This window comes from Corvus cornix, chromosome 15 (genome assembly GCF_000738735.6).
Source record: "Corvus cornix cornix isolate S_Up_H32 chromosome 15, ASM73873v5, whole genome shotgun sequence".
Lineage (NCBI taxonomy): Eukaryota > Metazoa > Chordata > Aves > Passeriformes > Corvidae > Corvus > Corvus cornix.
In genome coordinates this window covers 12,177,962-12,205,441 of record NC_046345.1, presented here as the reverse complement: position 1 = coordinate 12,205,441, position 27,480 = coordinate 12,177,962, and the positions used below count along the sequence as shown (strand labels likewise).

At 49.2% G+C, this 27,480-nt stretch overlaps 1 protein-coding gene across 13 annotated transcripts in view; it reads left to right on the top strand.

Annotated features, from left to right (window-relative positions):
- MTMR3 (myotubularin related protein 3) overlaps positions 1-26,559 on the top strand; it is a 74,648-nt gene extending 48,089 nt beyond the window's left edge. For 5 of the 13 annotated variants that reach the window (XM_039560837.1, XM_039560833.1, XM_039560835.1 and 2 more), the window contains 15 exons: positions 922-1,018; positions 1,835-1,948; positions 7,754-7,959; positions 8,144-8,275; positions 10,133-10,244; positions 10,993-11,188; positions 12,680-12,865; positions 14,273-14,443; positions 16,685-16,830; positions 17,484-18,876; positions 20,497-20,607; positions 20,852-20,940; positions 21,785-21,871; positions 22,117-22,143; positions 24,372-26,559. In XM_039560837.1, coding sequence (XP_039416771.1) covers positions 922-1,018; positions 1,835-1,948; positions 7,754-7,959; positions 8,144-8,275; positions 10,133-10,244; positions 10,993-11,188; positions 12,680-12,865; positions 14,273-14,443; positions 16,685-16,830; positions 17,484-18,876; positions 20,497-20,607; positions 20,852-20,940; positions 21,785-21,871; positions 22,117-22,143; positions 24,372-24,543 — 3,239 coding nt within the window. In that variant the 3' untranslated portion in view covers positions 24,544-26,559. Of the gene's footprint in view, positions 1-921; positions 1,019-1,834; positions 1,949-7,753; positions 7,960-8,143; positions 8,276-10,132; positions 10,245-10,992; positions 11,189-12,679; positions 12,866-14,272; positions 14,444-16,684; positions 16,831-17,483; positions 18,877-20,496; positions 20,608-20,851; positions 20,941-21,336; positions 21,601-21,784; positions 21,872-22,116; positions 22,144-24,371 lie in introns of those variants that run through there. The other 8 variants (XM_039560831.1, XM_039560839.1, XM_039560838.1 and 5 more) reach the window with 8 other exon arrangements.
- The last annotated feature ends 921 nt before the right edge of the window (positions 26,560-27,480 follow it).

Sequence of the window (27,480 nt, the reverse complement as noted above, 5' to 3'; positions counted from 1 at the left end):
TAATGGAAAGATGTAATACTTAAAGCATTAATTTTTCAACAGATTTTTCCCCCCTTGGGTGCTGCTCTGCCTCAGGATTTAATGATACAGTAATTTAAAGAGACAAGCAATGGATGGACTTTCAGAATCACTTATCTAGTGCTGCTCACATGCTCATTAAATTTAGCACTTCTCTTAGCCCTGGAAACTTGGAAATTTTGTCTCATTTTCCAGACTTTCTGTCTTCTTATTCTTTATTGCCACTGTATATTTTTCAATTGTATTTTGAGACTTTAAAAGAAAGTGTCTAGGAAATAAATGGGGCTCATTGCACTTCCTTTAATGTATTAATCCAGGAATTTGTGAGGCTCTTGTGACTGATCTATGTGTCAAACAATCATTTATGCATTTTACTTTCCTATCTGCACATGACTCATGGAGGAATAATGTCCAATTTACGATGGAAAACTGAGATGCAGGATAAATGACAGGACCTGCCTCCAGCCATACAGGAAAGCTGGAGCTGGAAATGCATATTCAATGGATTGTCCATGTTCCAGGGCACATTCCAGGTCTTCCCCTTTCACCAGAGCTTCACATTCTTCTCATTGATACCAAATTCTTCTGAACTTCTGACCATCCCACTTGGATTGCTGATGGATCTCAGTTCCTTTGTTGATGTCCTTGGTTCTGGTCTGCAGCATTGTTCTTTTTAATACGAATTTCCAGAAGTTGGTAATTTCAGGGAAAAACTCCTTGTTGGACTCTGGCGTTTCTGGAGAGTTGGCCAGAGAGAGCCATCGATGTAATTGTCAAAATGAGGCTGTGAAATGCAGGTGGTGGGGTTGGACTGAGGGATGTGCTGGTTTTCTCTGTTTTGCAAAGCAGGAATCTTAATTCCTTATTTCCCATTCATTTTCTCCCTCTGCTCTGGATCCCCAGGAGAACATGTAACTTCCAGGTTTAAGAATGAAGTGGAGCGGATGGGGTTTGATATGAACAATGCCTGGAGGATTTCCAACATCAATGAGAAGTACAAGTGAGTGATGGGGCTGCTCCTCCACAGCCAAATTGCATCTCAAAACACTCAATTACTGAAACTTTTTTCAACTTCTACAGTTCCAAAGAAGGGACAATCAGAATTAGGATTTTTTTGTTGGTTTATAGAAAAAAATGTGCTTTTAATTTCTCAATGTTTTATTAGCTGCTACGGATTTTTAGGCTTGGAAATACCAGATTTTGATGTGGCTTCTTAGAGAATAAGCATTCTAAGGGAGATCTTAGCGAGCAAAGAGTGGAGTTTGAACTTTTTAAAATATTTTTTTATAGTGTCTTGCTCTCTAACTTACTACAAAGACATGTATTTTAAAAAAAAAACCCAAAACCAAACACGTTTGGAAGAGTTAAATTTGTGGATGAATAAGTAAGAGAAAACCCTTTCTGAGGTACTCAAAGCGCAGACAAAGTCCTCTTTAGGCTCTGGAGCAGGGGAAGGTGCTCTGTGACCTACAGCGGGGGGGACGGGGTGTTCTGGCTGATCCCTGGTCCTGCTCAGAGCAAACCCAGCTGGAACACTTTGTGATGGAGCAGTGTCAGTGCTCTGCCTGGGCAGGATAATGACTCACAGCTGGTGGTTGGTGTCCCTGCAGGAGGAATCTCTGCCTTGGCCTCTGGAAGAGGAGGGAAGGAGAAAGAGCCATCCCTCCGTATTTAATGCTGGAGAAGGGGGAGTTTATTAACATCCAGGGAAGCAGGAATTGGCAAAAGGGGCATCAGGTTCCTCCACAGCTGCTTTGTGCTCTCTGGGGGGTCTGGAGCTGCTCCCTATCCCTGACTTTGCTCCCTTTCCCCACAGGCTGTGTGGCAGTTACCCCCAGGAGATCATCGTTCCCGCCTGGATCACGGATAAGGAGCTGGAGAGCGTGGCCAGCTTCCGCTCCTGGAAGCGCATCCCTGCCGTGGTGTACAGGTGAGGAGCAGCTGCAACAGCCTTCACCAGGCTGGAAACAGGCAGTTCTGACAGAGAAAAGCTGGAATAAGTCAAAACTGGGAATTTTGGGAGGTGCTCAGGCTGCTCTGGCTAAGGCAGACGCTCCACGTGCGCTCCGAGTGGGAATAATGGGTTGTATTTAGAATTCCAAACGCACACTGGAGGAGCACTCAGCATTTACATCTCCTGCAAATCATTCCTAGGGCAGTCACCCCAGTTAAGATTGATTTTTAAATTTTTTTAATATGAAAATGAAAAAATGGAAGGTGAAGACATCAGTGGAGAACTGATGAATGGCCCCCCTGGCTGGGTACTCTTTCAGCTTTTCCCTGACTCATCTGGCTAATTCTCAGACTGCAGTATAAACAAGGACAAATACCAAAATTACTTGAAGGAGATCTAAAACTCAAAGTAAAAATTAATGTACAGTTTAGCTCTATCTCCATATTTTAGATAGTTTTTATTACACAGACCCTTCCTTAGATTGAGTCCAGCAATTCTTCATAATAAAACTGCTTGTCTGAGATACTGGGTTTTGGCAGCTTCTTCAGTGGAAAATCTATTTCAGCATCTGTTTTTTCAAATATTCTGGATTCTGTGGATATTCTGTGGCTGCCCCATGCCTGGAAGTGTCCAAGGCCAGGTTGGACAGGCCTTGGAGCAACCCTATTTAGTGGAAGGTGTCCCTCTTTGTGGCAGGGGATGGAATGAGATGAGCTTTAAGGTCTGTTCCCACCCAAACCATTCCATGATCCTATAAACCTGTCACTTAATCCCGTGGCCCCTTCCCTGGGGTGGTTATCCTCCCATAAATCTTTAAAATCTTTTTAAAACATCAGATGACAAAGGGATTAAAAAGATAATGAATCTGATATTCCCTAAGCCTCAGCACCCATTCCCTGTGAACACAGAGAGCAGGAAAGTTGACAAATCCTTAGCCTGGGTCAGAGGAGCCAAGGGCAGGAGAGCTGTAGGCCACAAAACACTGTTTGCTGAGCTTAAGGGTTCTTGTTCTGTGAAAGCAGAACAAATTGGCTCATGGCAGCAAATTATCTTTAAATCCTCCTGTCTTTCCTCCTTTTCCTCCCAAACAACCAAGGGGTTTAGTGTGGTCTCTTTTGGAATGGTGAAGGAGTTGTTCCCTCCTCTGCTTAGCTCTGGGAAGGGGAAAAATGCTTTCCAGCATCTGCTGACTTTAAAAAACCTGTGTATCTTATTATTACAGTACTAAATGTGTGTATATCGATTATATTTATGTATAAAGGAGAAATGTGTGATTTATGTGTGGGTTTGGGTTCAGCTTTTGGGCCTTTTCTGCAGTTGTCACATCATTAGGGGACACCTCACCTTCAAACACTTCCCCAGGGCAGCATTCCCTCTCCTGTCATCACTGCACAGAAGGAAAGCACTTTGTTCTCATTCCTGGGAACACCTTGCATTCCAGGGATTTATAGAAGAGCAATTGAAAAGTCAAAAGACCACAGAGATGGAAATTGTTCTGTCCCCATGTTCAATTTTCTGCAGTTCTGCTGAGGCTCTGGGTGGTAAATCACATGTGGGGTTTCATTGCTGAGCTTCAAATCAGCGAGAGAAAAGTGTTTCTCTTTTTTGATTTCTTTTTTTTGTCCTTATCTTGACATTTAGTAATAGCTTTTTCAAGACATCCAGTTCATCAGTCTGGGCTCTAATAGAGCTCACAATAGTGAGGGGAGGAGGATTTCTAGGTTGGACTGGGCTTGGAGCATTCTGCTCTAGGGGGAGGTGTCCCTGCCTGTGGCAGAGGCTGGAACAGGATGAGTTTTAAGGTACTTTCCCACCCATATCATTCCATCATTCTATGATTGGAATTCCATATATATTTATATATATATATATGTATATAGCCATAAACCCAGCTTTTTTTCTTACTTTTGGAGGAATAAGGGCAAGAGCTTTTTCAACATTTTTCATCCATTGAAATTATTTTGGGACTTAACGATTTTAGTTTCATTATTGATCACATTACTAAACCTCTTTTCGCTTTACTTGAGGGGAAATAAAAGCAATCAGGATTTTTTTAAAATTAGTCCAATCACTTGTCTCAGATACAGAACGCTGGGACAGAGACCAGAGAGACACTGGCAAATTCACTGTCCCTGTGAAGCAGTCAAGGCTGAAAAGCCAAGCAGGCTGATTTGGAGACAAGCTCCAGGAGTGCTCCACGGAGATTGGACTGGCAGGAGCCTTGCTTGCATTCAGTGATCGAATTCCTAGAGAAATCTCACACCCAGACCCTGCAGTTTTTCTTTCTGTTTCCAATTTTTTAAACCTTTTCACATATTTCATAGAGTCACTGAAACAGATTGGGTTGGAAGAGAGCTTACAGCTCATCTCATTCCACCCTCCTGCCACGGGCAGGGACACCTTCCACTATCCCACGTTGCTCCAAGCCCTGTCCAGCCTGGCCTTGGACACCTCCAGGGATCCAGGGGCAGCCACAGCCTCAACCTCTCTGGGAACAATAATTTATGTAGATAAATCTGGCTCCAGAAAATCAATGTCATGGAGAAGGCTCTTAGGATTTTTTGGGAGGACAATAGAGAGCCCTTCCTACCTTGTGGAAACAGCATCATGAGAGCCTCCCTGGAAGTTCTCTGTGTGGAAGTGTTCTTTAGCCTTGCACTGCTGAGGGTGAGCACCCACCCAGGCACAGGGATCCCGTGGCACACGGAAATTCTGTTCCTGCTTCTGAGTTACATCCCTGAACTGCAGCCGTGGGGTTTCCATTACAGGTGCTGGTAGTTCAGAAATGCAGTACAGGGAGCAATTCACCCTTCCTTAGTCCTCTCTGCTCTGTGGTTACTTGGGGGATTTATTGTACTCCGAGGTGGTTTGAACACAGGGAGGATGAAGCCTGTGCAGAGGTGTACGTGCATCCTGCAGCTCTACAACAGCTTGTAAAGGGCTTTAGAGTTACCTAATGCTGATTTACTCTTGCTTTCTTCAGGGGGATACAAGTTTTTTTGTCTCTAGGGAATTTTCCATGGAGGTTTTGCTTTAAGTTTTTTGAATCGTTTTGGTTTGTTTTGTTCCTGAGCTCTGAGTGATGCCCTCTTATCCCAGCTCTATCCCTGGGGACCTCAGCATCTCACTGGCTGTTCTTTATCCCTGTGGCCAGTCCAGTTGGAATGAGTGGGATTCCTCAGCCCTCCAGTATGCCCCTAAATAGAATTGCGTGCTGATTTCTGGTACCTCTGAACGTGGCAGATTTGTGCAGGGCACTGGTGGGGCTGCACAGCCACCAACGAGCTCATCTCCTCGCCTAATGAGTCTTCATTATTTGTGGTACAATGCAAGGCAAGGACCTGGAGATGAAAATATAACTCTTTATGAACCTATGAAAATTATTCTGCAGCAGGTAGTCATGAAATCTGGGAGAACATATGGAAAAATAAATGAGCTGCTCTGTTCAAAATAGATTTCTTACACGTATAATGATGTTTTATTTTCTTTTATTTGTGCAAGCGTAGCGGGGAACTAGGTGGCCTTTCAGTGATTGGCATGTATTTTTTCCTGAACTAATTTGCTATGGGTAGAGCTGTTTGTGGAAGGCTATTAATTCCAGCAGAAATCCATTTCCCTGTGCCTGCAGTCGGCTGGCACCTGGTGTAAGAGCTGTGGCTTCGCATCGCTTTTCCTTCGCCTCGCTTAACGCAGCGTGTCAGTGCTTCCTCTAACTGAAGGCTTTTTATATGAAACAATTATAAAAGAGCTATGAAAAATACTTCAAACTGCGTATCCCAGCCTGTTTGATCACTTGAAGGCTCTGCACCATGGAGCCACATCCCTGTGTTGCTGTTGGATGAGGAGCAGGAGGCGGCGGCGCCCACGCGGTGCCCGCGGGGACGCTGCGGAGGAGGTGCCGCGCAGCACCCGGGGGTGACAGCTCTGACAGCACAGCACAAAGCAGCCTGTCACACCTCCAGAAACATCCATCAGAGTGCTCAGAGCCAAAAAGTCAACATTGGCTGCTTTGGCTGGGCTGGCTTCCTGTTCAGGGCTGAGACTGTTAAGATTTGCTTAAAGGTTAAGCTGACCCTCAGCACTCTGGGTTCCCTGATTAGAGGGAGTTGAACAGCTCCTGGCTGCCCTGAAGCTCAGGTGGGTGGTTTGTTTGCAGGGAGGTTCTAAAATCTTTTCCTGCATCATAACGTACAGGAACTGTAATTGGCATGTGCATGCTTTGGAAATGCAGGGTTCAGGTGGGATTCCTGGGTGAGGACAGCATTGCCTGGAGGCACCTGTGCTTGAAAAGCTGCTATTCCCAGAAATCCACCTGGGTGCTGGGCTCATCCAACAGTGTGGGCAGCAGGGGAGGGGGGAATTCTGCCCTCCTGCCCTGCTCAGGTGAGACCCCACCTGCAGAGCTGCCCCAGCCCTGGGGCCCAGCACAGGAAGCATCTGGAGCTGCTGGAGGAGTCCAGAGGAGGCCACGGAGCTGCTCCAAGGGCTGGAGCCCCTCTGCTCTGGAGCCAGGCTGGGAGAGCTGGGGGTGCTCACCTGGAGAGGAGAAGGCTCCAGGGAGAGCTCAGAGCCCCTTGCAGGGCCTAAAGGGGCTCCAGGAGAGCTGGAGAGGGACTGGGGACAAGGCATGGAGGGACAGGACACAGGGAATGGCTTCCCAGTGCCAGAGGGCAGGGCTGGATGGGATATTGGGAAGGAATTGTTCCCTGGGAGGGTGGGCAGGCCCTGGCACAGGGTGCCCAGAGCAGCTGTGGCTGCCCCTGGATCCCTGGCAGTGCCCAAGGCCAGGCTGGACATTGGGGCTTGGAGCAGCCTGGGACAGTGGGAGGTGTCCCTGCCCATGGCAGGAACGGTGGAATGAGATGAGCTTCGAGATCCCTCGTAACCCAAACTGTTCTATGGTTCTTTGACTTAAATAGTGAAGAGCAGTGTGGATGAGTGCTGGCATATTTCAGCTGGGACATGAGGCAGGGATTAAACATTTTGAGATGCTCCAGAAGTTCTGTCTGTGCTGCTCTGGCCTCTCCACCTGCAGCTCTCTGTACCTGCAGCTGGACCTCCTTCCTCCAGGGCTGAGCTCCCTGAATTCAGGGTGCTGCTGGGCAAGGTCAGGGAAAAGGTTGTTCTGCCAGCTGCAAACACTTTGGTCACTGGGGAGTCACAGAGCTGGTGGCAGCAGGGGGATGTGCCAGCACAAAGGCAGTGAGTGGAATTACTGTGATAATACATTTCAGTCCTCTTTTTATAACAGATTATAGGGAAGACTCCTCAAATCTTTTTGAGTGTGTTTGCAATGGTTCAATAAGTTTTAATTATTCCAGATCTGTTCTTTATGTGTAGTACAAGAAGCCAGGTCAGATTTAAGGAAATAACTACTGATTCCCTAGACATGTAAAATAAAATTCTTTTTGAATGTCACCTCCTGGGAGATGAGAGCCATGTCCAGGTTAGGGTGTTTTCAGTTTTCCCTCATCCATGTTGAATTCCTCTCTCATGCCTCACCTGCTGTTCCAAAACACTCCCCAGCTTTCACTGGCTAACAGGCCACAATATTGAGCAAGAAGATGCTTTGCTTTCTCTTCCTGACCTTGCTTTGACTTTCACCTGTCAGTGACTGCAGTCACAGCCATCATTCTGAAGGGAAGCTGAAACCCAGCTTGGGGATAACTGCTGAACGATGGTTCCTGGTGGGAGTGAAGCTTCTGGAGCACACCACTGTAATTTTTGTGCCTTCTGTGCTCTTTATCCTGACTGTAAACTCTGTATTCCCTCTGTTTGCAGGCACCAGAGCAATGGGGCAGTGATCTCCCGCTGCGGCCAGCCCGAGGTGAGCTGGTGGGGCTGGAGGAACGCCGACGATGAGCACCTGGTCCAGTCCGTAGCCAAAGCCTGTGCCTCAGACTCCAGGTCCAACAGTAACAAGTTAATGAATGGGAATTGTTCCAGAGATTTCTCCAACGGAGGGGACCTCTCTGATGTGGAATTCGGTAAGGCTGTCACCGTTGCTTTTCTGTAGAGGGCAGAGCTTTATGTACAAGTGAAATCTCCGGTGCTGTAACAGATTGAATCTGTTGTATTTAGTCCCAGTTCTCGTTGTGGGACTGAGTGAATCATGCTGTAACCAATGTCAGAAGGATCCTCTGAGCTCTTCACCCGTTTCCTCCTCCCCAGACTCCTCCATCTCCAATGCCTCAGGAGCAGAGAGTTTGGCAATCCAGCCGCAGAAGCTTTTGATCCTGGACGCGCGATCTTACGCAGCAGCCGTGGCCAACAGAGCCAAGGGGGGTGGCTGTGAGTGCCCAGGTGAGCAACATTCCTCCTCGGTTTTCCAGTAAATCAGTCAAAGGGATTTGCTCAGATATAATTGCCCTGACACCCTTCAGTACTGCCTGTACACTGCTCATCGGTCTGAACGTTCTGGATCATGGCAGCCCGCACCCAGCCCTTCAAAGGGCAGGTTTAGCTGTTAATTAGTCTGTTCTCAGGCCATTAACCCAGCTGGCAACAGTGCTCAGCAAATGCTGAACCCTGTGGAATCTGCTGAAGAGCTTTCCCTTGCTGAGTCAGATGTATAAACTAGAGAGAGACAAAGGTGTCCGGTGTGCTCATGTCTAAAACCCCTGAACTTGTAAAACCCACTGACTGCAGAGGAGAAAAACACTCTAGAATGGTTGTGCAAAATACAACTTCTCAGCAATTTTCCTAAAGCTGAAGCATTTTTCAGTATTTATATCATAGCAGCTGCAATCCTGCCTCACCTTGCATGTGTAATACAGTTGCAACACCACTTTCTGTGTTCTTTGGCACTTGTGAATTGGTGGTTTTATAAACAAGGTATTATTTATGGTCACTGTTGGGTATGAATGCAGCCTGTAAAAATTCCATGGGTGGAGAAACTGGAAAAAAATCCCAGACAGAAAAACTGGAGATAAGATAACGAAAGCTCTTTTGACCATTTATTTTTGTTTTGATCTTTGCTGCAGTAGCTGCATTTTGATTTGTAACCACCAGTAAAAAAAAAGGAAGTTTCCATTTGCCTCAAAACTGCTAATTCATTCTTCATCAGAGAATAAAATTTCAAAACACAAAAGCAGAGTATACAGGAAGTTTGATTTTCTTCCTGTATATTGGTTCTTTAATTCTGTGGAGAAGGTTTTCAAGCAGCTTGTCACCTTCAATGAAACCTGTACTGCTTTTTGCTGCCAAGTTTTCTGCAGGTGTTGCCAGGTTTGCTTCATTCTCTGTATAAAAGCAGCTCATTTATGCTGTGCTTTATTTTAGATATAATACAGTAAAAATACAAACAACTCTGAAGTTGTCTGATACTGTCTGAGGCTGCTCCTGGAGTTACAGTCTCTCGTTGTGTTTGGCCCAGCATTTGTTGGGCTGATAAAGAGCTGGGAAATGGAATGATACAAAACATCAGAGACTCCTGAATTTTCTTGTGCAAGCACTCAGTATCCCAGATTGTGAATCCGGATTATTTTTCTCCAGTAGAAATGGTCGTTTTGTGTGCTCATTCTTGTGCAGACTGAAGCATCACAGCAGAGGGAAGACTAAATCCAGGAAAAGCTACTCAGTGGGTATTTTCTGGCCCTCTTTAGGTCTTTCCAGGCCTCCAGTGTTGCTTGAGCACATCCAAAGTAATTCCATGTATCTTCTGCTTTCCTGAGCTCCCAGGATTTCTCATATGTGTGATCCCTCCTCATACCATTCCCCTCAGAAGAAAGCAGTGGATGGAGCAACCTTTTGGCCTTTTTGAATGCTTAGGAAAAGGAATCTGTAATCTGTATAACTTACATCCTTAAATTACCACTTAACTATTACTTGTGTTTCACATCTATTGTCCTTTTACATCTCAGTTTTTTTACAAACATTCTGGCACCTGGAGCACAGCAATATCCCTATTCCCATAGGTTTGCACTCTGCTTTTTGTAACCTGAAGTGAAACATTTGAAATAAATACAGCAGGACTTTGCTAAATGCTTCCTGTTTTGCTGGGCTGTGGAGTCATGCCTGGAATACCCAGTGAGCTCTGAGGACTTAGGGAATCTTCATAAACAAATTATTTCATCTGCCCACAGCAACAGGGGTTTGTTTTTATGAAAAATCTCCTTTTAGCAAGTTGTTACTTTCTTCCCTCTTGCTCTTTCCCTGCAGAATATTACCCAAACTGTGAAGTAGTGTTCATGGGGATGGCAAACATCCATTCCATCCGCAAGAGCTTCCAGTCGCTGCGTCTGCTCTGCACACAAATGCCAGACCCAGGAAAGTAAGTGGAAGTTTGGGGGTTTGGGCCTTTGGTTCCATGTTTCTGCAGCCACATTCTTCTGCTGATGATCTGGAAATTGAAATTCAGTGGATTTTCCCTTGGTAATAATGCTAAGCTATGTTTTTCCATTTTTGTGGAAGTCATTGGTTTATTCTGATTGAAGTGAACCTAGAAGATTAGTTCTGAAATTAGAGCGTAACCTTGAATATTGATACCAGAATGTTGTTTCTTCTGGTGGGCTTCTGAGCACTTAGACTGATCTGCTATTCCCAGCTCTTTAATCCTCACCGTTGGCTCTCATTTGGAAAATTCTGGTGGTGTTCCATGTACTTCACTCCTTTATAGTGTCATTTCAGGATATTTCATAATATTTCATACCCATCCAGTGGTGTGGGGTAACTACCCTGTAACAGCCCATCACCTGGGGAGCTTCTGAGCTTGGGTCCTTGCTGTAGTTACCCCAGTCCTGTTTTCCCTCCCACTTCCCTGCATTTGCTGCTAAAGCCTTCCATGGTTTCAAAGTACATCCAAACCTTCAGCTCATCCCAGAGAATGGCAGTTCCTTGGGTTGGCTACATGGCTTTGCTGCTTCCACCTCTTGGAAAGCGCTAACAAGACACAACTGAAAAATACTCCAGGGTGACACTCACAGCTTATTAAAACAGGAGCTTTGCCATGATAAACTCAGACATCCAAACCTGAAAGCATTTTAAAAGAGCAAAAACTGTCTTGCCTGGTTTCCCTCTAGTTGGCTGTCAGCTCTGGAGAGCACCAAGTGGCTGCAGCACCTGTCAGTGCTCCTGAAATCCGCGCTGCTCGTGGTGCACGCCGTGGACCGGGACCAGCGGCCGGTGCTGGTTCACTGCTCCGACGGCTGGGACCGCACCCCCCAGATCGTGGCCCTGGCCAAGCTCCTGCTGGACCCCTACTACAGGACCACAGAGGTGGGTAAAGCAGCTGGGAGTGGTTGGGGTCTTTGGAGTGAGCCTGTCTGTGAATGATTTCAGGTTTCTCCGCTGGCAAAGGCACTGAAGCTGGCAGGAGTTTATCACCCACAGTCTGCAGTTACACACAGGTGTAGGTGCCTCTGTAACTCAGGAGTAGCTCACATTCCCTCTGCTGCAGCTGCACGGTCACGGTCTGTGCTTCCCTGTATTAAGTTTAGGAATATGGAGTACAAAGTGCTGCAATTGCAGCTTCTGCTGCACCCCTCCTCTTTGCTGGATTTCCCGACTGCATGGTTTTCCAGTTTCACATTTTCATTGCTCTCTGTCACTTACATTTCTCCTCATTTTCCCCCCTTCCATCACCTCAGCACCGTGGGATGTGTGCTGGCTGGGCTCCATCTGCCAGCCCACGGGCAAGATGCCTTTGTTGTCCAGAACAGAACTCTGTGTCTGAACGCTGCTGTGAGCTGCTGCTTAAAGCCTCACACACACAAGGACCAGAGGCTGGAACTGCCTTTTGTATGGAAGTGTGAAAACTTCCTGGATCCTTTTCCACGTGGATTCTAGAAGCTGGCATCCATCAGGCAAAACGTGCTGCTCTGGCCTGGGCACAGGATCTGCTCCTGGTCCTCCAAAGGGTGCTGTCCTTCCTGCTTGGAGAGCAGAGTTGTGCTGTGCACACCCTGGGGCTTCCGTGTCACCCAGAGCAAACCATAAACTGTAGCTGTCTGTACCAGGATCAGAAACACTGAGGAAAATGAATTTTCAGCACTGTCAGATTTAAAGCTTTTCAGCTGCCAGCCATTATTTTGGCTTTAATCACAGCCATTATTTTGGCTCTAATCACAGCCTTTGACTCAATAAACATTCTCTACAATTTTTCTTTCCACTAAGAACCAAAACCTTCCTGCCCCGTGATGGATTTCAGGTCCTGCGAGAGACAGTGTGACATTCAGCTGCTCACCCAGGCACTGTTTGGGAGTGTTCTTTGCCCTTTTCATGAAAAATCACTCAAGTGAACCTTTAATCAACTTTGTGACTGGTGTACACACAGACAAGCACCTGCTCTCCCTGAGCTTGGATGTCCTGTTGTGGATGGATGATTTTCTTTCCTGACAGATGGATCTGACCATCATTTTCAAGGAAAGTTTTCATATGACTTGTCCAGCTATTGGACACCATGATCCAGAAGCTTTGGCAAGATGAAGTTCCTACTTGTCACTGTCTGGGTGAGATAGGGCTCATATCAGGATGCTCCCTGCCAGTCACTGATTCCCTTTCCCGTTCATGTCGTTTGGGATTCCATATCTGTCCTAATTTCATTGCAGAGCACAGAGGCATTAGGGAAAGCAGTAAAGAGAAGTAATGAGCCCAGTGCTGAGGGGAAATAGGAGAGAGGACACAGCCATTCCCACAAGTCTCAGATCATCTCAGAAAACTGAACCGAAGAAAAACAGGAATTCTTCATCTGTCCTCTCCTTCCTGCAGGGTTTCCAGGTACTAGTGGAGACGGAGTGGCTGGATTTTGGCCACAAGTTTGCAGATCGCTGCGGCCACGGGGAGAATTCAGATGACCTCAATGAGCGCTGCCCAGTGTTTCTGCAGTGGCTGGACTGTGTCCATCAGCTCCAGAGGCAGTTCCCCTGCTCCTTCGAGTTTAACGAAGCATTCCTTGTGAGTTGAGAGATTGCTGCTTTATAGACTGCTGTTAAACACTGCTGGAAAGCCCAGGGTGGGGATTTTCCCATCTTTCTGTGACATTCTGTGTCCAAGGCCAGGTTGGATGGGGGTTGGAACAACCTGGGATAGTGGAAGGTGTCCCTGCCCATGGCAGGGGTGGGTTGAGATGGGCTTTAAAGTCCCTTCCCACCCAAACCATTCCATTATTTTATATATATGTATATATATATATATGAGTATATTCTATATATGCTCTCACCTGATGAAGGGAACAGGAAAGCTGCCAGGACGCAGTGGACAGAAGCACTTGTGTAACCCATGGGGTCTGTTCACTCTTAAAAGCAGGACCCTCAAGGACTTGTTTTAGACTTTAAAAGACATAGATGATGTGAACTGAATAGTCTCACCTAAGAGGTGTAAAACATCCACACAGCCTGAAAAAAATCCTTCCCACAGCCAATGCAAACTCCCTCCTGCTTTGATCTTGTTTTGACTTGGATACTCCTCCTCTAAAAACAACCTGCTCCATTCATTTTTTTTCAGTTTCTTTGCTGAAAATGTGTAGGGTATAGGAGCTGTGCTTACCTTCTTTGGAAGCAGACAGCATTCCTATTAGGAATTCACCCAAGATGGTCCAAGTCAGTTCTCAGATCTCTGGGGAAGCGGCAGTCATGGGCTGCAGGACCAGTAATCTGAAGAGCAGAAGTTTTTATGAAGTGTCTGATCCACTAAGAGATTTAAGGCACATTCCTGTGATTGTGGCTGGCTGGAATTACCACTTGCCAGCTCAGCCATGTAACTGAGTCCATGTACAGTCCCCGAGTAGCTCAGTTGTGAAATGAGATACAACAGGTAGTAACTGGCTTCACAGCACACTGCTAATCTCCATGGGCTGGGAGAGAACATACCCGTGATGTGCTGGCCTTTGTAGAGTGAAACCCTAATTTATCACAGTAGTGAAGTACTTGTCTTCATTTAAACATCTGAATAATCCCAAGGAAGTCATTGATATGCCTAAAGTTAAGCTGGCATTTGTTAGGCTGGGCCCACAGCATGGAGTGATTAACGAGCAGCATTTCTGTGCTGCATGAATGTTTTGTAGCAGAGGAATGATGATTCTGCTTTGCCTGGCCTGCAGGGCATTGAGTTTGTATCAACATGACTTGATTAGGAACAAATATTTTGTCTTTCTATGTTACATTTTTCCTGAATTTCTTCCATTATGATTTTAGAAGATTCCGCTCCCCTTGCATTCCTTTGCAATTGGTTTGTAAGGAAATATGTGAAAAATGCTGTGGATTGGTGTGGCAGCCCCGGCGAGGGGTTTGGCCCTGGGCAGGGAGGGTGAGGCTGATCCCTTGTGCCAGCTGACACTGTGTGTGTGTGTGTGGCTCTGTGCAGGTGAAGTTGGTGCAGCACACCTACTCCTGCCTCTTTGGAACATTCCTGTGCAACAATGCGAAAGAGAGAGGAGAGAAACACACTCAGGAACGGACCTGCTCCGTCTGGTCTTTGCTGCGGGCAGCAAACAAAGCCTTCAAAAACCTGCTCTACTCCTCCCAATCGGAATCTGTATGTATCCCAACCCCTTCCTGTGGGAGAGTCCTGGGGTCTCCCCTAAACAGCATCCCCCAAAAGGGGGGTCCCTTGAGAAACACCCCAGCAGTGGGACATGGTGACCTGGGGTTCAACCACAGCTGAGGTGGTGGCTGCCCCATCCCTGGAGGTGTCCAAGGCCAGGTTGGACGATGCTTGGAGCAACCTGGGATAGTGGAAGGTGTCTCTGCCCATGGCAGGGGTGGCACTGGATGAGCTTTGGGGTCCCTTCCAGCCCAAACCCTTGTGTGGTTCTCTGAACTGTCACCATGGACAGAAAGGTGATTCCAGACCAGCTCAGCTCTCCCTGACATTCACCTTAAAACACCCAGCTCAGGCTGATGTTTGAAGTGTTGGGTTAATTTTGCTGATATTTGAGGAATGTCAAATGCTGCCTCAGAAATTTCTCTGTGCTGGAAATGTGCTTTCTGGGACTAAATATTTTATTTTTTTGTAACAGAAAACATTTCAGTGTTTGATAAATAGACCTCTCTGGAGACCTAGCTGTGTCAGAGGAGTGACACAAAATTGCCTGCAAACCTAGACACTGTGTTTAAATTCATCTTAAATCTAAACAGAGAAAGTGGCTCATATTATTTAGTGTATCTTTGTTTCTCTCGATACCTTCAGGTTTTTAGTTTGGCTCCTTCATGGTAGGAGCTCCCTGAAGGTTCTGGGAGTGGGCTCAGTTGTGTGTTTGATACAAGGTCATGTGAGGGATTCAGGGGTGCAGAGCACAGGCAAGAGAGCAAACACCAAATGACATCATGGTTAGGATTGCATGGCCTTGTATAAATATTTAAACCCTTTTTATTTATGGAAGTATCAGATGTCATAAACTGAACTGTAAGGACTGTGCAGTGGCTGTGCATATGACAGATGTGGCTTGCAGTTGTTTCTTAGAGCAAATTTAAACCCTGGCTAAGTAGGAAGGAGTTTTGTGCCCGCAGTGGTTGTAAAAAGGTGGATTTTCTACTCCCTGAGCCCTTCTTGGCTGTTTGTGCCCTGGCTCTGGGCTGTCACTGCAACGAGCCCTTGGAGCCTTCCCACCTGACACTTGTGAGGAGAGTGTGTGAGGCAGAGCAGACACAGCCTAGGGGGATCTTAAAGCTATGGATGGATCTAAATTTCCCTGAAAATGCCGGGAAAGCATAGAGAGGGCTCTCACAGTGGCTGTGTGGACAGGTCTGTCCTTGGGCTGCCCTTCTGTGCTCTATCCCACTTGGCCCCTGTTCTCAGGAAATACTCACAAGGACACTCCTTCTGCACGTGGGAGTTTGGGTAATTTCCTGTCTTGGGTTCATCTGCTTGTGGTTTTATTTCAGGCTTTAAAAGATGCCTCTGGTGCAGCCACATCTCTTACACAGCACGAGTTAAGAGCAGCAGCCACCCCTCAGCCCTTGCCCTGCTCAGTGCCAGGGGAGCAGGGTGTTCAGACAATCACCAAATACCCTCATTTAGGAAGGGACCCACAGGGATCATCCAGTCCAAGGGACCCACAGGGATCATCCAGTCCAACCCCTGGCCCTGCACAGACACTCCAAAATCCTACTCTGTGCCTGACAGTGGTACCCAAACACTCCTGAAGCTCTGGTAGCCTCGGGGCTGTGACCATTCCCTGGGGAGCCTGGGCAGTGCCTGTCTGGTGGAGCAGACTGTTCCTCTGCCATTGCCTGCTTTTCCATGGGAAAGTTGCTTGGAAAAGAGTGGAATTGCTAGAGCGAGCCCAGGTGTTTTTAAAGTAAAACAGAAATGACATTCCACAATGAAGGAATCCCTTTTAAGAGCAAGCTGTCTCTTCAAAGAACTTCTGCATGTACTCAGTATGTACCCGTGAGTGCCTCTGCTGGAGCCAGGGTGGGCTCTGGTGGATTGGGGTCCATGGATGAGTGCAGCTCCCTCTGGCACGGGGTAACACAACACCCAAGGGAACCTCAGCACTCACAATGAGCTACTGGATTCCATGAGTTATGAAGGTGTAGATTCACAGAGAGCTCACTGCAGGAGTTCATTCAGGAGGGGCTGAAGGCCAGCATTGTTCTGCCTCTGACAGAAAAGGTCACTCTAGCCCCGAGTGTGGCTGATGAAATGCTGTCACCGGCCCTTGGTGTGGGCTGGACATGTCCCAGCTGAGACCTGCCCAGTGAACTGCCACCCTCAAAGCTGAACTTCTGCTGGGAGCCAGCAGCTGACCCTTCCCGTGTGCTCCCCTGCCAGGTGCTGTATCCCGTGTGCCATGTGCGGAACTTGATGCTCTGGAGCGCTGTTTACCTGCCCTGCTCCTCCCCCTCCACGCCCGCCGACGACACCTGTGCCCCGTACCCTGTGCCAGGCTCTAGCCCCGAAGAGCAGCCTCTGGGCAGGTGAGCCTAGAGCCCAGAAATCCCGTCCTGTGAAGTAAGATCAACAGAGAATATTGGGGGATATGGAAGGAGAATGCTTGGGTGGGAGGGCAGGATTTCTCCTGGGTGTATTGGTGGGACTGTGGGACTGAGCTTCCCAAGCACAGCCTGTCCGTGGGGTGGGTTTGGAACCTGTCACATTTCAGGGCTGACAGCGTGGCAGAGAGAAGCTGGGCAAATAAAGTTAAGGTCTGGGTGTCCCATAGCCACAGAAAATTCCTTCTATCCTTGTGGGATATTAGCTTTCATTGGTTATCTTGAATTTGAGTTCCTTTTCAGTGTTGCATAACCATTTCTTTGCTTTTTGTACAATGAGCACATGTTAATTAGGAGGTGTGACCGGGCTGTAAGCATTGGGGCTTGCTGGTAAAGGGATTAATCTGGGAATGTTTGAAGTCTGGTTGAACGTATTTTCCTGATGGCAAACAAAGGAAGTACTGAAGCAGCTCTGCACTGCAGATGGTTGGAATGTGCTCCTGGATAATACTTCCCACAAGTCCTTTAGCTGGCAGATTGTTACTGTCCTAATCAAGGGGCTGGTTTTAAATCACAGTAGCTCAATGTTTATGAAAACATCCTCTGACTTGGGAGTGGGATTGTTTGTCCCTCTGCAGGTTACCAAAGACAAGATCCTTTGACAATCTGACGACAGCCTGTGACAGCAGCATGCCTACAACCAACCGCCGGAGCAGCGACCCCAGCCTCAACGAGAAGTGGCAGGAGCACCGCCGCTCCCTGGAGCTCAGCAGCCTGGGCCCCCCTGGGGACGACCCCTTTGAGGGGGACGGGCTGGGCAGGCAGGGCAGGGCCCCCGTGGGGGCAGAGCTCTCTGTGGCAGCCGGGGTGGCAGAGGGACAGATGGAGAACATTCTGCAGGAGGCCACTAAAGATGATGTTGGGCTGGAGGAGCACTTGAGGGGTGGCCTGGAGGCAGCAGGGAAAGGGGATGAGGTTGGCCTGGATAAGGAGAAGAGAGCTGACAATCTGTGTGGGGAAAAGGCCGAGGCGGATACAGGTATCGTAACGAACAATCCCACACCCACCCCACACCCGGCCTCACGCGGTGCTTCGGAGCTCAAAGGACAACAGGACGAGCACAGCGACCCCAGCAGCGCTCTCCAGAAGGCACCTCTGGGAAGAGGAGTGCAGGCTGTTCCTGCCGAGGGCTCCGGAAACAGAGATGCTCCAAACAACGCGGAGGAAGAAGGCGTTGGGAAAGGCGAAGAAGTGGAGAGCCCGTACGGCACAGCCCAGGCCGGCCTGGCCTTCCCTCTGACAGCCCTGCCGGCGGCGAGGACATCCAGCATCGAGAGCTCCACGGAAACCTTAACGGAGACTGAAGCAAAGCCCGAGCTCACGCCCAGGGCTCCGTGCCACAGACCTCACCCCTTCGACAACAGCGCTGACGAGCTGTCCCGAACTCTGGAGAACAGGCCGGAGGGGGAGTGCATGATAGAGCTCCAAAAACTGGGATCAAGAATGCATAGGACTTCTAGTAGCAACGCCACACACCTCCCGATGCCTTCCCCTTGTGCCTTGCCTCTAGCAGACCGCAAAGATGAGGTGGTGTGTAACGGGGAGCTGGAGCCGGAGAACAAACTGGCAGAGAAACCCGCGGGACTCACGGCCCCGAAATTCCCCGCCACCAACGGACACTGCGTCAACGGCGAGGATGGGCGGATCAAGGCCTCGCTGAGCCGGCAGATGTCCATGGCCAGCTGCAGCTCTGCCCAGCTCCACCTGAGGAACTTGCACCAGAAATGGATGTTCAGCCAGCTCGGGAAGCAGCCGGCCGGCAGCCCGGACCAGCCGGCCCGCAGCCACCTGGACGACGACGGGATGCCCGTCTACAGCGACGTCATCCAGCAGCGCCTGCGCCAGATCGAGACGGGCCATCAGCAGGAGGTGGAGACCCTCAAGAAGCAGGTGCAGGAGCTGAAGAGCCGCCTGGAGAGCCAGCTCCTCAACAGCTCCCTGCGGCTCAACGGCGACTACGGCGACGAAGTGGTGAGTGAGCGTCACCGGGCCGAGCTGAGCTCACCCTGCCCTCAGCTCCTGCCTCACAGCTCAGGGCGTGACTTTTGGGCTCTTACAGACCTCTCCAGGTCATCCTGAGGAGGGCAAACACTGCCTGAGTACCTGATACTGGAGATATTGATGATTGATACTGTCACTGGACTTCAGTTTAAGCAGAAAGGTTTATTTTGGGATGGGTGTTGCACAGCAGCTCACACTTGCCTGGCCGTACCTAAACACCTTCCCTGGCCTCAGTAAAACCAACCAAACCCCTGGTTTACCAAACCTCAGTAAAACCAACCAAACTCTTGGTTTACTGCTGTCTTCATGTAGGGCAAAGATATTTTCCTGTGCCATTTTTGGGACAGCAGCATAGGATGATCCCTTAGTTCTCTGCAGGTTCCAGCTGCAGTGGCAGCTCTGGGAGCTCAAACCCATCAGGGTCACCCCATCCTTTTCAGGTGCTCCAGGCTCACTGACTGGAATAAATTTCTGGAATTCTAAATTAACTGGAACAAATTACCTGAGCTTTTGTGGCAGCTGTATTTCAACAAGGCTTTTTCTCTCAACAAATTAAGAATTCTAAGGGAGCTTTTAAACCATTTGTGATTTTATTTGGAAGTGTTTAAAGTTGTAAAAGTAGAGACTTTTGTAGAGAATTGTGCTTTCCTGTGGGTTTGAGCACTTGCCTGCAATTTCTGAGGCTGTTGCAACACCCATCAGAAATTCCTTTTCCTACATGGTTTATATGCCTGCAAAATTGGGGAAAAAAGTATTTATAGGAGGTTCCCAACTTCTGTTTGTTGAATTCACTGTTTAGAAGTGGCAGAGGTGCTGGATAGTCCCAGGTACGTTTGTTGTGAAAAATCCTTGGAGCCTTCTTGGCTCTTCCCATTGGAGATGCAGCACAAGGTGCTCATTGGGCTCAGTGTCACTGCTAAAAGCTTGAATTCCTTGGAGAAATTGGGTGCTTTGGCTTAATGGATTCTGCTCCCATTTTTTTAAGGGCCTTTGGAAGCTGCAGTGTAGGGCTGGCAGTGCCTCCAGAAAATTCCCTGGTTTTAAGGACCTGATCTCTACCTTGTGCCTCTTGGGAGTTGCAGGTTTTTGTCTGGAACTCCAGGACTGCCATTCCTCAGGCACAAAAATACATGAACTCAAGATTTCTTGCTATTTTGATATATTTTAAGGGCTGGCTGAGTTTTAATTGAGTTAAAATCCACCTCTACCTGGATAGACTATATTAAGGAAGCATTATTCCCCAAAACCTATATATAGAATATACATGGCTCTAATTCTGAGTTTCCCATATGCAATTTGGCTTGTGTTTTCCCAAATCTTTGCCAACAAAAGGATATCTGTATTACTAATTATAGTTTTGAAAGTGAAACACCCTTGGAAAGGAATAAGGACCCTGGAATTGGAGCCACAGGGAGCAGGTTTTGGTTAATCACCCAGAGCTTTGCAGCAGAAACTGGATTCTAAATCCACTCTGCCTCGCATCATCTCATCACCAGAGGGTCCAGCCCTGCCCTGTTGGGGTTTCTGGGTTTTATTTGTGTGGAACAGGGATCTGGGGGGTTCCGTTCAGCTGTGTTTGTTTGCCAACAGACGTCTATTCCTGACTCGGAAAGCAATCTGGATCAGAACTGCTTGTCTCGCTGCAGCACAGAGATTTTCTCTGAAGCCAGCTGGGAACAGGTGGATAAACAGGATACAGAGGTACAGACTAAATCCCTGTAAATTGCTCACTCTGGGATAATCCTAATTCAAATTATCCTCCAGCCTTTGGTCGTGTGCCACTTCTTGGGAAGTCTCTTCCTTGTGTTCCACTGGTCTGACACTTGACATACCAGTACCTGTGCCTATGAGCCCTCTGCTGCACAACCTCTGGGAGCTGGGGAGGGGGCTCAGGTGAGGAGTTCTGGCACTGCCCTGTCCCTGATGCCGGTGGCCGTCCCCACAGGTGACGCGGTGGCTCCCGGATCACCTGGCCGCGCACTGCTACGGCTGCGACAGCGCCTTCTGGCTCGCCAGTCGGAAACACCACTGCAGGTAACTGGGAGGGGGGAGCTGGGACACTGCTCCCGTTCCCTGCACACCACAGGGCTTTCCTGGGACACAGCTCCTGTCTCAGGGATGGCTGTTGGAGCTGCCGAGGGAGCAGAGCAGTTCCTGCTGCTCCGTTCAGTTCATGCAGGGAGATAGTTAAAAGCCACATTTGGTGTTGGCTCCACTCCAGCCCAAACAGATCCCACCTTTCTTTCCTCAAACTGGATTTAGAGGCAGTTTAGATTTATATAAAACAGAGCTTTGTCCTGCTAGCATTCAGAAATTCAGTATATGAGTTACATGAAATACAGGAATAGCATCTTCTTCCCACTGCTGGTTGTGAACCTGCTCCTTTCCTTCTCTAACCATTCTCCCCTTTTCATTAACTTGCTCCTACAGAATCTGAACAGAACACCTGTGTTAGATCAAGGTTTTCTGGATTATTCTTTGCCAGACCTATTGCCACAGAGGCTGCAGCAGCTCAGGCAGCAGCAGGGGCTTGATGAAGAGCAGGAGGCAGAGACCACTTGGCTCAATATGCTCGAGTTAAAGCCACAGAATCTCCAGTTTCCAGTTCTGTTTCAAATAAATTCCTATTCCTGGTTTCTGAACATGCAAAAACTATTACAGGAACTGTCATTTAAATAAATCTCAGTTACCACATTTTGATGCTCTGCTGCTTTTTGAAGTTGCAAAGAGTTATGAACATCGTTTTGGGTTTGTGTCTGGTTTATATTTTGCTCCATTTAGTCTTGTAAAGTTAACCAAACCCAGGGAAGAAGCAAGAGAATCTGAATTTATTTTTTTTTACCATGCCCACTGTCTTTGTGCAAATTTGTATCCCCAGGGCTGGGCTTGGAACAGCTCCCAGAGCCTGGATACACACAGATCACCCCCAGCCCCACGAGGAGTTAAAATGGACTCAGGTTTTCAGGTCTGGCTCAAATCTCTCTGTTGGATCTTTACTCCTTCAGCTTCCACATGTGCAGTGACCCAGCTGTTGGTGAGACCAACACCATGAGTATCTCCATAGTAAACATTCACACCCCTCCCCTGGGAGTGGGAATGAGTTGAACCCCACAGTGTAAGGCCTTGAGCAGGGTAAAACCTTCCAGCTTCCTTGGTTGCTGGTGTTTGCTCCCTCTGCCTGTTCCCTGAGCTCTCTCTCCCTCCCTGCAGGGACACTGACCGAGTTGATCAGCTCTGGTGAGCATTTCCAGCAGCCTCTGTCCATTGTCCGTCTGCCTCTCCTGGGTGACTTCTCCCAACTAACTCAGCTCTTCTCCCTCTGTTTCTCACTTGCCTGGAAATCACCAGAACTAAGCTGGGGGTGGTCAGCACGAGCTGTTGGGGGTTGGATCCGTGTGAGCAGGCCTCTATCCTCACAGAAAGGCTTTTAGGACTTGGCTTTTGGGAGCTTAACGGGGATGTGGCTCAAACTAACACTCACTGTCAGTCCATGTGTGTACTGCTCACTGACAGGAGACTGTCCTGCAAGTTTTATGCATTTATTTTTGATCATTTCCCTTTTTTCCCCATATTTTTGGGAGAGGGCCACGTGTTATCAAACACTTCCAGTATTGCTGTTCGGGGTGTTGGCAAAAACCCACCACTTGTTTTAGAAGGACTGAAAATCCCGTGGCTGGAACAGGTGCCACAGAGCTGGTGGAGGGTCAGGATCACCAAAACTGGATTAACATCTGAGATTTGGGATGAGGAGGAGGCGTGGGGAGCATGACTTTCAGCCCCCCTTCCTCAAATGAGCAACATCCCTTTTCCAGCCTGTTTTTTAATGTCTCTTTTTAATGTCTGAAGCAAAGCAGGGACCACCGGGATAGAAGGATGAGCTGTCCAGAGCTTACCAAAGCGGTGTCAGAGCACCATTATCTAGGATAAAACAACACAAACCCCGAGCATATGTTAGGAATGGTGAGCTCCAACAAAGAGATCCTTGTTTTAATCCCTCTGGTTGGTTTTCCCCACATCCATCAGTGAGCTGCTCTGGGATAATCATTCCTTGAGCAGCGAGATGGGGCTGTGGGGGGCTGTGTGGCACCTCCCGAGGCTGTTCCCACTCCTGCAGGTTTCCAGCAGGGTCCTCCAGTCTCAGAACCTCTGCAGAGAGGCTGGTCCCTGTCAGCCTTCCCATGCCGGGGTTCTGGCTCCGAGGCCCAGAGCCGCAGTGTGGAACTGAGGAAATGAGCCCACTGAAGTGGGAAATGGGATTTCTCTGCTGCCTCTCTCCCCGTCAGTGACCAGCAGCTGGAAATCTCCTTTCTTGGCTAGGAAGGATTAATCAGAGCTGCTGGGTGTCAGCAGAATTCCCTGGCAGCCTCTTGGCAGCAGCAGCAAATCTCCAGTGCAGAACAATGATCACAATCCTGGTGCCAAAGAGTTAATGGACATGGAAAAACCCAGGTCCTTGAAGTGCTGCTCCCAGCTCCTTGTAGGAATTGATGAGTTTGGAGGACAGGGCACACAGGGCTCACAGGTTTTGGGGGGGGCTGCAGGAGGTGGTTAATGACTCTGAGTTGTAACGAGGTGCATGTGCCGGTGTGGCTCCGCCAGTGCCAGGAATGCCACGAGTGCCCACCTGTGCATGGAACACCTGCGTGCCCACGCCGGGCTTTGCATGCTCCTCCTTGGCTCAGTTTCCTGGATGCAGGAGTGTGGGGCCATGGGGGCAGTGGGAGGATGGCAGCAACAGAGGGCTTTGATATTTCCATGTTTAAACCTTTCCAGCTCTGAGCAGAGCCTGGGAGCAGAGTCCGGCCTGCTCCCAGCACTGCCACATCCATCCTGTGACCCGGGGCTGGATGAGCTGCGTGAGCAGGGCCAGAGCTCCCATTCCCAATGTTCCCCACATTCCCCACATCCTCGCTCAGGAAGGGCCCGTGGTGGCTCTGCTTCAGCCCCTCAGCCCCGTGCCCCAGGGTGGCATTGGCATTGTGCTGGAGCTCCTCTGCAGCACATCCAGCCTGGCAGTGTCCAAGGCCAGGTTGGGTGGGGCTTGGAGCACCCTGGGATAATGGAAAGTGTCCCTGCCCATGGCAGGGGTGGTGCTGGATGGGCTTTAAGGTCCCTTCCAACCCAAGCCATTCCCTGGTGAATGGCAGAGAGCTCACTGTGACAGAGGGCACGGCCTGTGCAGCCTGGCTCAGGGCAGTGCTGAACAGAGGCATTTAATGACCTGCAATCCCACACTGTCCCTGGCTCCATGCTCCTTCCTGTGTCCATTCCCTGGATCTCTGCTCCATCCATACGAGGGAGCACTGCAGACATTGGAGCTGTCCCTGCCCATGCCCTGATCCATAGGGAGGTACCAGCATCTCCCCCATCCCAGCACTGGGAATATCTCATTTTACAGCTCAGGAGACTTTGTCAAACTCCTTTTAATCTTTTCTTTTCCACTTCTCCTCTGTTCCTGATGCAAGGAATTGTGGCAACGTGTTCTGCTCCAGTTGCTGTAACCAGAAGGTGCCCGTTCCCAGCCAGCAGCTTTTCGAGCCCAGCAGAGTCTGCAAATCCTGCTACAGCAGCCTCCACCCCGGCAGCTCCAGCCTGGACCTCGAACTGGACAAGCCCATCACTGCCACATCCAACTGAATTCCTGGCCTGGGAGCGGCGGGGGAGCAGCCGAGCCGACCCTTCCCCACGGACACGCGGGTTCCCGGGGGGCCGAGGCTGGGAGGCTGCGCGTGGAGCTCGGGCCGTGGGGCAGGACAGACCTCGAGGATGTGCCGCTGGATCGTGGGATTCTCCTTGTCCGGCTCTTCCCCTTTCCTGCCTGTCCTGTCTGTGTGTCCGTGTCCCCGCGCGTGCGTGTGTGTGTATATAATAATCTATCTGTTTGTTTGCGGGAGGGGCGTGGAGGTGGGGAGGGGGCTGGTGCCAGCACCAGGATCCCGTGGGTATTTATCTGTCCCGCTGCGGAACCGCTGCAGGCCGAGGATTCGGGGGAGCAGGGAGCAGAGGGAGCTGGGCTGGCCGGAGTGCAGAGCCTGAATAGCTGCAGCCTCCAGTGCTTTCAATCACTCCTGTTATTCCAAACCCAAAACTGCTGTTTGGGAACCTGTTGCTGCTAGAAGAGGTGGGAATCTCCTTCCCCAGAGACCCGTTCCCTCTCTGTTCTCACAGTGGGCCCGAGGGTGTCTCAGTCAGATTCCTGTGCTGGTGGCTCTGTACCTGCACGCACAATCCGTGAGGTCTGAGCCCTCGGAGCAGGAACACCTGGAACGCTGGCTCAGGAATGCTGTTGGTGAGAGCCGAGCCAGGCGTCACACCGGGCCTTGCCAGGATTCAATCCAGCTAGGACAGGAGCAGACCTTTGCCTTGTCCTTGCCCCATCCGTGTGAGATTCCCTCTGGGAGCAGAGTGTTGCTCTCAGGTCCTGGCTGGTCACTCGCACTTTATTGGATGATCCAAACCGACAGAAGGCGGCCGGGACCCGCCGGTGTCGCCGGGCTCGGCCCATGCGGAGTGCGCTGGTGCTGGGCACCCCCCTGGGATGTTCCTCCTTTCCCAGGCTGTGTTCAGTGTACTCCAGATAGGAAAAAACTGCCTGAGGAGCTTAAAACAATCCAAAATACATCATGGATTCCCCTTCCTCCTTCTGTCCCAATCAGTCACCTCACTGAAGGGTGAAACTCCCGAATATCCGTTTGTAACCGACTGGTAGGTGCTCATCCCATTCCCTTCCCATAGATCCTGCTTAGTGCAATCTGGCAAGGAGGAAGAGTAGATCCTGCTCACCGTGCATTCCCTAGGCAAAATCCCAAATTCTCTATGGTGTTCCCAAGAATCCTGCTGGAGTATTTCAGAGTTCTAGATACAACAGCTCAAAATCCAAGAAACCTTGGGAAAAGAGCATTTCCCTTCCCTGGAATGCCGCAATCACATCATCCAAAGGGAGGGTCCGGTGGAGAAACCATCTGGCAGAGCCCAGTGGGTTTGAGGAGAAGCACTGGGATGGTTGGACTGTGCCCTTCCCACCCTGCCGGGATCTGTGTGCTGGTGTGAATGTCCAGGAAGGAGGAGGCTGCGTCCTTGTGGGAAAGGGGTCTGGGAACGGACGGAGCATCTTGGGATCTCCCTGGCACAGGTTTAGAGAAAGAGACAGTGAGGGAAAAGCTAAGGCATGTTTAGGATCTGTTCCTGACCCAGCAGCGGAGGCTGGAAGAGAGGCACAGGCGTCGCTGTTCCGCACGGAGCAGGACGAGGGAACGTCCGGCTCTTCCCGGGGGTGGCGAGGGGGAGGTGGCAGGGCCGGCGTGGGGGGACACCCCAGCCTTGTGTGGCTTTGTGGTGCAGAATCAGCCGGAGCCTCCGCACGTGCCAAGAGGGTCCGCTCCGGGCCGGGGCTGGGATGTACAGTGTGAATAAAAGCTTGCAGCTCTTTAGGCTTTTTTGGATCGATGAAGCACTTTTTTTATTAATATTATTTTTCTTTGTATGTAAAGGAGGAAGCCGTCTCTCCGTAGCTGTGTACAGAAATAACCCTTCTCTCCGCAAGAGAGTAAAGTGCTCCTATATTTTTCATTTTTGTCAAAAGCAAGAAGTAAATACTTTAGAATTGTTAAATATATAAATAAAAGTGAATAAAGTTTAGACTTTTGCATGGGAGCATTTGCTAACACACTTCCTAATTTTTTATTTTTCTCCCCTGTCCCTCAGAGGGGACGTGTTGGAGGCTCAGCAGGAACACCGAGGCCTTGGAAAGGAGGCTGCAGCTGCTGCCCTTGGCTTTCTGTTCCACGCTGTGTCATTCCAAGGAACAACAAACTGTTGCTCCTAAACTTAGAAGAAAAAATTAAATGTTAGGCTTGGTTTTCCTGGTGCAGGAGTCTTCTGGGAAGGGGGAAGGACACAACGTACACACCCTGCCAGGTTCTGTTGGCACAATCAGCACCATTTTCCAAGGATGGAGAAAGGTGCCAGAGTCTCAGCTCCCTCCATACCGTGTTTTTCTTTTTCCCCTTACCCAACCATCATATGATGATGTTACCCAAATGTAGGAGCAGCCCAGATCTCCATGAAATTCCCCCTGCTCTCGGTGGGGTTTGGCAGAGGAAGCCCTGTTCCCACTTGCACCTGCCTTATCCTGGTGCTGGATGCTGGAGCTGTGGCTCTTGGGGAACAAACCAAACTCACTCAGGTTTAAGATCTTTTTTCCCAGAAGGTGGAAAACTCAACTGATGTTTGTCCTGCACAAGGATTATTCCCATTTTCCAAGCACTGCCTGCTCATTCTGGCTGTGCACAGTCCTGTCCCCTCTGCTCCCATTGCTTCTCTTACATATTTGAGGATTTACCCTGAATTCTCAGGGGTCTGAGCAGCTGTGAGTGATGTGGGGCCAGACCTGTGTAAGCACAAGACCTTGAGCACAATCCCTCTGTGATTTGATGGTGGTCATTAAATCAAATCAAACCAGGTTGGGGCAGAGCCGCTGGTGCGATCTGGAGTGGAAAAGAAGCAGGAATCACGTTTGGTGCTGTGCAGAACACGCAAAGTGATTCAGTTACACCTCACGATGTGATTTCCTGG